Source organism: Equus caballus, chromosome 2 (genome assembly GCF_041296265.1).
Source record: "Equus caballus isolate H_3958 breed thoroughbred chromosome 2, TB-T2T, whole genome shotgun sequence".
NCBI lineage: Eukaryota > Metazoa > Chordata > Mammalia > Perissodactyla > Equidae > Equus > Equus caballus.
Genome location: NC_091685.1, coordinates 11362885 through 11374347, shown reverse-complemented (window position 1 = coordinate 11374347; position 11463 = coordinate 11362885). Strand labels below are relative to the sequence as shown.

At 40.4% G+C, this 11463-nt stretch overlaps 1 protein-coding gene across 1 annotated transcript in view; it reads right to left on the bottom strand.

Annotated features, from left to right (window-relative positions):
- Nucleotides 1-739: 739 nt before the first annotated feature.
- CYP4X1 (cytochrome P450 family 4 subfamily X member 1) overlaps nucleotides 740-11463 on the bottom strand; it is a 38452-nt gene continuing 27728 nt past the window's right edge. Inside the window, exons 8-12 of the mRNA XM_001493475.6 lie at nucleotides 11042-11232; nucleotides 5095-5228; nucleotides 3691-3755; nucleotides 2292-2374; nucleotides 740-1482 (exon numbers count right to left, since the gene is read on the bottom strand). Of these exons, the coding sequence (XP_001493525.3) occupies nucleotides 1314-1482; nucleotides 2292-2374; nucleotides 3691-3755; nucleotides 5095-5228; nucleotides 11042-11232 (642 nt within the window). The 3' untranslated portion in view covers nucleotides 740-1313. The remainder of the gene's footprint in view (nucleotides 1483-2291; nucleotides 2375-3690; nucleotides 3756-5094; nucleotides 5229-11041; nucleotides 11233-11463) is intronic.

The window sequence follows — 11463 nt, the reverse complement described above, 5'->3', positions numbered from 1 at the left end:
TTCCACTTTAGAACACAAGCCCCATGAGGGCAAGGGGCCATGTCTGTTGATACACTGATTCCCTAGTGCTTGTCACAGTATCTGACAGGGAGTAGCACTTAAACATCAAATGAGAGATGAATCTGGAAATCATTAAGAAATTCCCTGCATAACCAGAGACACTCACAAGTAGAATATACAACTATGTACTGGGGGGCTTTGGGGAGCAAAAAAAAAAGATTGGCAACAGATGTTAGCTTAGGTGCCAATGCTTAAAAAAAAAGAAAGAAAGAAATTCCCATTCGTGCTTCACAAGAGTTGTTAGCACCAGGAAAATCTGTAGAATAGATTGATAATATTCCACATGAAGGCTTTCTTATCCAAGAATCAAAACCCAGAAACCATAAAGAAAAGTTTACATATCTGACTTCATGAAAATTTAGAAGTTATTTCCATATGGTAACAGCCTCCATAAATGCATTTTTAAAAAAGGAATAAATGGGAAAAAATTACAAAGAAAAGTTACAAGCAAGGATTACTATCCACAATATATAAATAACTCAAGGATATCAATAAGAAAAAGACAAACATCTCCATAGAAAAATAAACATAGATAATGTACAAATCACAGAGAACAAAACAAAGAAACACAAATAGCCAATAGGCATGTTTTTAAAACTACAAATAACTTAAATATCCACTAATAGGAAAATAGTTAAATTATACTACATCCATCTTATAGAATATCATGAAGCCATGATTAGGAATGAGGTGTATTTTTATTAAGTGATAAAAGCAAGAACAACATAGATACGAGCCCATCTATAAGAATACAGACAGACATATGTACATATGAATGTACAGGGAAAAGTTTGAAAGAATGCACGCCAAACTATTCTGCTTTAGGAAAAGCTGTAGAATTGGTCAGGGCAGGGAGGTGTGGGCTACGTCAAGTGGGGATTTTTACTGTTTACTCTATATACTTTACTAGTGTTGGAAATCTCTTACTATAAAGATACATTCACCTTTTGTGTAATTTTTAAAAAGTATTTTTAAAAACAACAGAAAATATATGGAAGTCACCTAGCAAAATTCTTGGAATCTAGCATTAATAGTAGCCAGAATAAAACAGAAAAGATCTAAAAACCTCCCAAAGTCATACAGAAACTTATTTCTGTTGGAAATGTTTTTGGAGAACGTGCAGCTCCACAGAGACCCCATCCCAGCCCCTAGCCCTCCCACCACACTTTGATTCCTCTCCATTTTCTTGGACCATTAGCTGTAATTTAACTTTAAGACAAAATACATGCATCATTGTACCCTGGGCTCTAACATTAGGAGAGTTTCTTCAGATGCAAGTGGACCCCATTCTTGGGTTTGAGGATAACCTGGGACAAGAAGACAAGAGGCCTGGTGGGGTCTGGAGTCACCTTGAAGCGGAGCAGAATCAAAGCAATGGCCACCTTTAACTCAGCCATGGCAAAATGCTGCCCGACGCAGTTCCTGCACACAGCGAGGGAAAGAAAGAGATAGGTGAGGAAACGCTGTTTCTCCCGACTCTTTAATGAGATACTAGAACAACAATTCTGATGTTAACAGTAAAGCAACAGTTTCACAGTAAATGCCATGGAAACTTCTGGACTTTGGACTATTGTTCCCTGCATGAATGTGAGCTGGGAGGCTCTAACATGACACCTTCCCTAAACAAGGTGGCCCTTGGATTTGTTCATAGATTGTGTCTCCTTGTGTCTCCTGTGAGGATCTAATGGAAAACATCATGACTATAGTTGACAACACTGCATTGTATAGTTGAAATTTGCTAAGAAAGTAGAACTTAAATGTTCTCACACACACACACACACAGAAAGATAAATATGTGAGTTGAAGGATGTGTTACTTAACTAGATGGAGAAGAATCCTTTGATAACATATATGTACAACAAATCATCACGATGCGCACTTTCAATATCTTATCATTTTATATGTCAATTATACTTCAATAAAGTTGAAATTTAAAAGAAAAGTATTTCTCCTGCATTAGGGGTGGACTGCATTGAGCCTATGAGCAACAGCTTGCATCCTGGGATGGCTTTCTGAGGCATGGCTGTATAGCGTGTGATAGAGAAGGGCGTTGTCGTTTGTGAAACTAACTGGACCTTTCAGGGGCTCACATAGGCACCAAGGTCTACCTCCTGGTCAGGTGAGAAGATGGGGTTCCGTGAAAGAATTTATAGAGCTGAGGGGCTAAAGGAAGAAAGCTGTTCTCGAGTAAACATTTTTGTGCTTTTTCAACAATTTCAAATTGTCCTCACCTTGGTCCAGCTGAGAATGGTAAGAAGGAGTGGGAGTGTCTCTGATCAGAATTCTCCTGGGAGAACCTCAAGGGGTCAAAGACCTGAAAGGAGAGGGCAACCCACCACCATATCCAGAACACCATTAACAAGTTTCTTAAGCTGTTACTTAGCACTGATGAACAGAAATATACTGTGAGCCATATATGTCATTTCAAATGTTCTGGTAGCCACATTTTAAAAAGGTGAAATTAATTTTAATAATAGAATTTACTCCTTTAACAGAAAATATCATCATTCAATATGTACTCAATATAAATAATTATTAAGGAAATATTTCAAACTTTTTGCACTACGTCTTCAAAATCCAGTGTGTAGTTTACATTTCCAGCTCATCTCAGTTCTGACTAGCCACTTTTCAAGTGCTCAATAGCCACGTGTGGCTAATGGCTACCACACTGGACAGAGCAACTCTAGACCGGCAGAGCTTGTCTGGCCTCCCAATGGACTAGTCTCCTACCCAGACTACGTAAGGGGAAAGCAGAAATACTATGGCCAGTGGAGTTATGTTCACGTTGGACGTAAGGGGGCACTCACTTAGACGTCAAGCCAAAGTGATTACGTGATCAGTTGTTACTGAGACACGTGGTCCAACTTCCCACTACATGTAATAGATCTTAAACCTCAGCAACTTATGTAAAAAGAAGTGTCTATACATGTTGTGAGTGTTTAATTTCAAGAACACTGAATCAAGGCACTCAGGTATGCTACACACATCTTCTTTTAGCCTCTCCAGATCCTCTCTCCTCCATTTCCCATCCTGCTCTGGGCTCTAAGAAGCTGACTCACATGGCCTCCTGTTGGGTTTGGCCAATAAAAGACATTTATAAGTGATCTAAAGGGAGGGAGGAGAGAACAGTTGGTTTGTTGATTCCCTGGTCCCCTCCCTACCAGGCTGCCTCAGGCTGGCTGCATGCTCTACTGAAGCCACACTCTTGTCTCATGGCCCTTCCCAGTAGCAGCCTCTCTCCTGTGTCCCATTGTCCAGCTTGAGCATGCCATCATTTCTGCCAGAATCCTGATTGTTACATCCAGCAAAGGGAGTTTGTCTTGCCTGAATTACTAGTAAGAGTCGACACTCTTGCTGATATCTAGGTAAGTGCTTGGTAAGCTCATTGAGTAAATGACTCATTTACAGACTGCAGCAATTTAGAGCAGCTCATGTGGCCTTATGGCAATCTGTTCACTCAAAGCAAAGATAAAGTAGGAATAGAGGAAGAGGAGAGTTTTCCTTTGGTGGAAAAGTTCTGCATTTTTGGTTTTTATGTTTATTTTTGTTTGCTTTGTGTCATTGGCCACTTCTGTGCACAGCTAACAAAAAATGACTTGCACAGCAAGTTTACCCATAAGACAGTCATACCTTTGGTTTTTTCCAGATGGCAGGGTTATGGTGAAGACCCCAAATACTGAGAACCACAGTTATTCCTGAGAAAGAAAGGCAATAAAGAGATTGCAGGAGAAGGAAAAAGCTGGGGCTGCTGTTATACGGCTCTTTAGTAAGACTTTTCTTCTTGAAGGAAAAGAGGAGGCTCCTGGCACAGCCCTGTGTGCTGTAGCTGATGCCAACAGTGAAGGACCCATGGGAACATGAGGCTTCGTGCACCTCAGTATTCAGAGCAGTGATCTATTTCATACATGATTCTAGCTCAAGGACCTATCGGTATCATGTCAAAATGATAACCCAGACTTATGTTTTCTGCTACCTCTAGATATTACTTATATATCTATTAATGGACTATAAAACACCCACTGGAGACAGTTTGGGTGCATAAGAAGAGAATCATAATTTCATCGTGCAGATCCAATGACAAGTTTCTGTTGGTGTTGTTTATGAATGGAAGCTGGGGAATTTTTGCAAATATCCATGTAATTGGGATATTAAAAAAAAAAAAAAAAAGACCAGAGGAGAGAGAATTTGAGGATTATTTGGTTACCATAAATAACTCTGGTAAGTTAATTCTGGATCTGTCAACAAAGTCACAGTAAGTGACAGGCTGTTGGTGTTTGCTACAAGCCATCCTGTCGGCTTGTTTCCAATGGCAAGAGTGAACAGAACACCAACCCAGATGTGTGAAGGCTGTCTCATGTGATCCCTCTGCCTCCCACTCGCCCTGCTCAGAAAGCTGTGTTCTTCTGATGAGCACAGGGCTCTGGGCACAGGACCACTATGTGAGTTCTAGCTCTGCTCATCTGCACGTTGGGGTCCCCAGTGGGTTTTGGCTACAGTGAAACTATTTGAAAGTGCTTTGTAAACTGCCAAGCACTGTACAGTGTCTGCTAAGATCATGTTCAAAGGGGAAAAATTGAGAGAATTTGTTTGAAGGCTGTCTGTAAACTATTAGGAGCTGCACACTTATAAGGGTGATACTATTATGATGAAGCCAAAGACCCTCCTTGGGTCTTCTAGACAAAGACAATGGTGCTCATCCCCCATGAAGTCTCCCCTGGGTCTCAAACTCAACCAAACAAGAATTAACTGAGAAACAATGTTCCATAACGGAAGAAACCCTGGGCTTGGATTCTGGTGACACAGGTTCTGGGCAGAGCTTTGCTGCAAATGCTATGTGCCTTCAGGGAAATCTCTGAAACCTACCTGATCAAAGCATTACCCACTGAGCTCTTAATAGATGTCCAACCCTAAGCCAGCTGTCCTTAGGATTGTCTTTTGACCCCTCCAAGGGTTGAGAAACCTGCTAGTCTTTGTGACTGTGGTCTCCAGGATCCCATGGTCTCTAGGAAGTGCTTAGGAAAAGAATGCAGAGACCTGCAGTCAAGGAGAGTCCATCTGGGAAGGTAATGGGCTTGCTGAGTTCTCTGGAAATGGATGGGACTGGAGGAGCCAATCGGAGTGACTCCTTGATGCACATTGTGGTGTATGACATCTCATCCAGCTGGTCCCTGTGAGGACAAGGGAGGGAGGGAGGAGAATTCAGACTCCATATGCAGTTTGCAAATACTGATAGTATTTTGTTTGTTCCTGGTAAATATCATCCTCAGGTTAAAGCTATTTTGCCAATTGGTTTATGTAACAGAACATCAAAATGGCACACTTTCTGCCTCCAGATCGGGTGAGGTCCCAGAGGAAGAGGAACCAACGGGTGCCAAATATTCTTATTATAAAGTGAGGCTGCTAAACTAATGGTAAAGTATTTGCTAAGCAGATTTCTGAAAACCAGTTTTGCCATCCTTAGCTCATCATATAAATCGAGAATGTATAAGGATTGAAGAGAGGAGGCTTAAGAGTTTTGAGAGGGAAAAAATCCTCTAAAAAGAATTATTGCATAATAAGAGAATACTATGAAAAGCTATACGCCAACAAATTGGATAATCTAGAAGAAATGGATAAATTCTTAGAAACATACAACCTTCCAAAACTGGACCAAGAAGATGTAGAAAATTTGAATAGACCGATCACCAGTAAGGAGATCGAAACAGCAATCAAAAACCTCCCAAAAAATAAAAGTCCAGGACCAGATGGATTCCCTGCTGAATTTACCAAACATTCAAAGAAGACTTAATACCTATCCTTCTCAAACTCTTCCAAAAAATTGAAGAGGGGAGGAGGCTTCCTAACTCCTTCTACAAAGCAAACATTATCCTGATACCAAAACCAGACAAGGACAACACAAAAAAAGAAAATTACAGGCCGATATCACTGATGAACATCAATGCAAAAATCCTCAACAAAATACTAGCAAATCGAATAACACAATATGTTAAAAAGATCATACCTCACAATCAAGCGGGTTTCATTCCAGGGATGCAGGGATGATTCAACATCCGCAAATCTATCAACGTGATACACCACATTAACAAAATCAAGAATAAAAATCACATGATCATCTCAATAGATGCAGAGAAAGCATTTGACAAGATACAGCATCCATTTATGATAAAAACTCTAAATAAAATGGGTATAGAAGGAAAATACCTCAACATAATAAAGGCCATATATGACAAACCCATGGCAAATATCATTCTCAATGGAGAAAAACCGAAAGCTATCCCTCTAAGAACAGGAACCAGACAAGGATGCCCACTGTCACCACTCTTATTTAACATAGTATTGGAAGTCCTAGCCAGAGCAATCAGGCAAGAAAAAGAAATAAAAGGGATCCACATTGGAAAAGAAGAAGTGAAACTGTCACTCTTTGCAGATGACATGATTTTGTATCTAGAAAACCCTAAAGAGTCCACTAAAAAACTTTTAGAAATAATAAAGGAACACAGTCAAGTCACGGGATACAAAATCAATGCACAAAAATCGGTTGCATTTCCATGCACTAACAACCAAGTAGCAGACAGAGAAATTAAGAATACAACCCCATTTACAATTGCAACAAAAAGAATAAAATACCTAGGAATAAACTTAACCAAAGAGGTAAAAGATCTGTACACCGAAAACTATAAAACATTGTTGAAAGAAATCGAAGAAGACACAAAGAAATGGAAAGATATTCTGTGCTCTTGGATTGGAAGAATTAACATCGTTAAAATGTCCATACTTCCTAAAGCAATCTATAGATTCAACGCAATCCCTATCAAAGTTCCAACAACATTTTTTACAGAAATAGAACAAAGAATCCTAAAATTTATATGGAACAACAAAAGACCCCGAATAGCCAAAGGATTCCTGAGAAAAAAGAACAAAGCTGGAGGTATCACAGTCCTTGATTTCAAATTATACTACAAAGCCATAGTAACCAAAACAGCATGGTACTGGCACAAAAACAGGCACATAGATCAATGGAACAGAATTGAGAGCCCAGAAGTAAACCCACACATTTATGGACAGCTAATATTCAACAAGGGAGCCAAGAGCATACGATGGAGAAAGGAGAGCCTCTTCAATAAACAGTGCTGGGAAAACTGGACAGCCACATGCAAAAGAATGAAAGTAGACCATTCCCTTACACCACGCACAAAAATCAATTCAAAATGGTTTAAAGACTTGAATGTAAGACCCGAAACCATGAGACTTCTAGAAGAAAACATAGGCAGTACACTCTATGACATTGGTCTGAGCAGCATATTTTCAAGTCCCATGTCTGACCGGGCAAGGGAAACAAAGGAAAAAATGAACAAATGGGGCTACATTAAACTCAAAAGCTTCTGCACAGCAAAGGAAACCATCAACAAAACGAAAAGACAACCTAACAATTGGGAGAAGATATTTGCAAACCATCTAACAGATAAGGGGTTAATATCCAAAATATAGAAAAGAACTAATACAGCTCAACAACAAAAAAAACAATCCAATTAGAAAATGGGCAAAAGATCTGAACAGAGATTTCTCCAAAGAAGATATACAGATGGCCAACAGGCATATGAAAGATGCCCAACATCATTAGCTATCAGGGAAATGCAAACCAAAACTACAATGTGGTATCACCTCACTCCGGTCAGAATGGCTATAATTAACAAAACAGGAAACAACAAATGTTGGAGAGGGTGTGGAGAGAAGGGAACCCTTGTTCACTGCTGGTGGCAGTGCAAACTGGTATAGCCACTATGGAAAGCAGTATGGAGTATCCTCAGAAAATTAAGGATAGATCTACCATATGATTGAGCTATTCCACTGCTGGGTATTTATCCAAAGAACTTGAAAACACAAAGGCATAAAGATACTTGCACCCCTATGTTCATTGCAGCATTATACACAATAGCCAAGACATGGAAGCAACCTAGGTGCCCATGATGGGACGAATGGATAAAGAAGATGTGGTATTTATACACGATGGACTACTACTCAGCCATAAGAAATGATGAAATCCGGCCATTTGTGACAACATGGATGGACCTTGAGGGTATTATGCTGAGTGAAATAAGTCAGAGGGAGAAAGTCAAATACCATATGATCTCAATCATAAGTAGAAGATAAAAACAATGACAAAAAAAACACATAGCATTGGAAATTGGACTGGTGGTTACCATTGGGGAAGGGGAGTGGGGGGAGGGCAAAAGGGGTGATTAGGCTCACATGTGAGGGGATGGACTATAATTAGTGTTTGGGTGGTGAACATGATATAATGTACACAGAATTCGAAATATGATGTACATCCAATAAAAATAAAAATAAAATAAAATAAATAAAAAAGAATTATTGTAATGCCAAGTGCCATGAAGAATTGAAGAGGGTACTTCCTCCCGTGTTAAGTAAAGGGGGGCTTCAGACGGGTCACGATGATCTGACATGTGCTCCCTGGAGATTGGGGAACATAATACAGATAGGAAATGCTGTGAATCAGAACAGACAGAGAGGCAGGGGAAAGTTGCAGGACAAGGCAGGAATGCCCCAGTGTGTCCTGTGGGCCAATGAACCCACAGGAGGAAGCGCTCCGGGACCAGCTTGAAAGGAACTCTGACCTAGGACAAGAATTCTCTTGCCCCATGAATCACCATGGCAAAGTCCCAATGAGGGAATCTCCAGGAAAACCGTGGACACTCTCATCGAGAGTAAAAGGAAGCACTGCCTATCCACCAAGCTCAGAGGGCAAGATCATGACAGTACCAGCTCCTTTCTCCTTATCCTCTCTCCCTCATGGACCCTTTCTAGAAGGGTCAGAAACAGCAGCTACTGGGCAGGGCACGAGCTGGTCAGTAAGAAGCCAACCACAACCCCTTACCCACCCCTGGCTTCTAGACCCAAAGATGTACCGAGCTGGGTGGAGGGAGACGCTCCAAGTGGATGAGAACTTGAGGTTTACATTAAGACACTGGACCAGACGGCCTAATTACTGAAATGAGGCTGCTCTTGTGATTTCAATGGATGGCAACTCTATGAGATTCACTCAAGATTACACCCCGGAGATGAAAAGAACTTGTTCCCCACAGCAAGTGTGAAGTGCCAGCAGGAGAAGAATAAAGTTTTCTATTTGCTTCCTAGCTGGTCAGGTTGGTTCAATAAAATGACTGCATGTATTCAGTCTATTTGCTTTATTCTATTTCTATTTGCTTTTCTGATTACTCACTGTGAATGTAGACTTTGTCCATAAGTTAATGCGAAATTTTAATTTTGAACTCTTTCCTCCTCAAGCACAGAATAAAAAGAATAATTCTGCTTAGCCTGGCACTTTGCATATTTAAGAAAAACAATGTTCTCCATCTCAGCCGTGGTGCAAAAAGAAGACAGGAATTTGAACCAAAAGCAGAAACGGGCTAACAAGGAGCCAAACGGAGACGTGGAACAACTTTCCAGCTTTTATAGAAATTGCTCTTTGCATTGTGTTTTTATTATCTGTGTAAAAGAATTACAAATTCTCAGAATGATATGTACAAATTTCATTAAACATAACTATAAGGCCATATTATAGCATAAAAATATATTTTATTCTCTGTAATATTGTTGCCATTTCTCTCATTAAAATAAATGGTAGTTAACAGATTGGAATTTGCTTTCTCACCTGGCAAAGATATCTTTATTCCTTTCACATTTCACAGAGGCCAAACAAGAATGAGAAAGGTCAATATTTGAGTTATATATACACTCATCCTAATCAAGGTTAAAGTATCTAATTAATATTGGGAGGTGATAAACAGTGTTTCCAAACTCAATGAATGAATACAAAATGACTAATCAACACTGCGTTTTGTGCTATATGGATTAGGAAATGTCTATTATTTCCTCATAGAAAGTGAGATCTCTACTATACCTATAAATTTAAATTTTCCTTTATAAATGTTCTAACCGAGCTGATCTTTGCATTAGAAATATGGTGCTTTCCCACTAGTCATGGGACTGGTTGCCTTAGAAGTACCTTAGCACTTCTGTCTTTCTGCCCCTCTCACCAGCAAAACGATGATATGCGAAATATCGACCTGAGGTGCAGAGTGCGGTTTACATCAGGGACACATGATTTCTCTGCAAACAGCATGTCTGAGAGGCAAATCTTTAATCTGGGCTTCATTAACAGCAAGATATGCTCAAAGTCTAGCAAAGGAGTTGAAGTTTTCCACCTGGCTAACTCCCACCAATCCTGTAAGAGGCAGCTAATGGCAGCTCTCCCAGGGAGTCTCCTTGAGCCCCCCACGCCAGCTTAGGTGCCTGTCTTCTAAGTCTCTGTGGAGCCAGCACATATCTCTCTCATCATCCTCACCATGTTATACTGCAGTTATCTGCATGGGGCCTGGCTCCTATCCTAGAGCATGAGCTTGTTGAGGGCAGGACCCACACCAAATCTGGTACATTTTTTTTAGTGCCTCAGTACTCAAAATGTCCTCAATCCATATTTGCTAAACTCAACTACAATGTATATCATTTAGTACTACATTCAAAGTCCAAAGCCAATCCAAACAAGTGAACGAGGGGATGGGAGAGAATGTCCACAATGAGGCTTAAATGATGCAGATGCCCACTCAGGTCCCTCAGAAGAGGAGCCCACTTGAGCCCAACCATTCAAACTCTAAATGCAAGTCTAGGGATCAAGTCCCCATTTCCAATGCATGAGAGCCTGGAGGAAAGAAATAAATAGGACATTTTACACATCACTGATTAGAAAAACAATGAAATAGACAACTTACAGATGAGTGAACTTCTTTTGCAAAAGATAAGTTTGGGGCCTTCTAGAAAAAGAGCAGAATGGTAGCCTGCCTCTTCTGCTTCCACATACATACGTCTTGATGTACTATGGTTACCCAGGTACAACAGGGAAGAATAAAGCAAAGTCCCGGGAGGAGAAGTAGGATGAAATGTTTAGGGATGCAGATCTTACCAGGTAATGGAAGACCCATCTCCCAGGATGCTCCTGATCTCCTCCCGGCATCTCTCCTGATGCTCAGGGTTCAGAGCCAGGTGGTAGAGGAGCCAGGAAATGGCCCCTGGCATGGTGTCCTGCCCTGCCAACAAGAATGTGTTCACCTCGGACCGCAGGTCAGTGTCTGAGAAGCTGTCACGATTTTCAGCCTAGAAAGTACAAGGGAGGTATTTTTATACAATGTCAGTTTATAGATGTTTGGAGCCCCGATCAAAATAGCGGTTTTAGGAAAAACATTAGAGTTTCAAATGAGAGTTTCAATTTTAATTCAGTTCAACAAATATATACTAAGAGCCACACTTTATCCAGAGCATGAAGGAGAATAACATTACATAAGGAAAGCAAGCCTTGCAAAGAGTTCTTCCACTCATCCTGCCCAA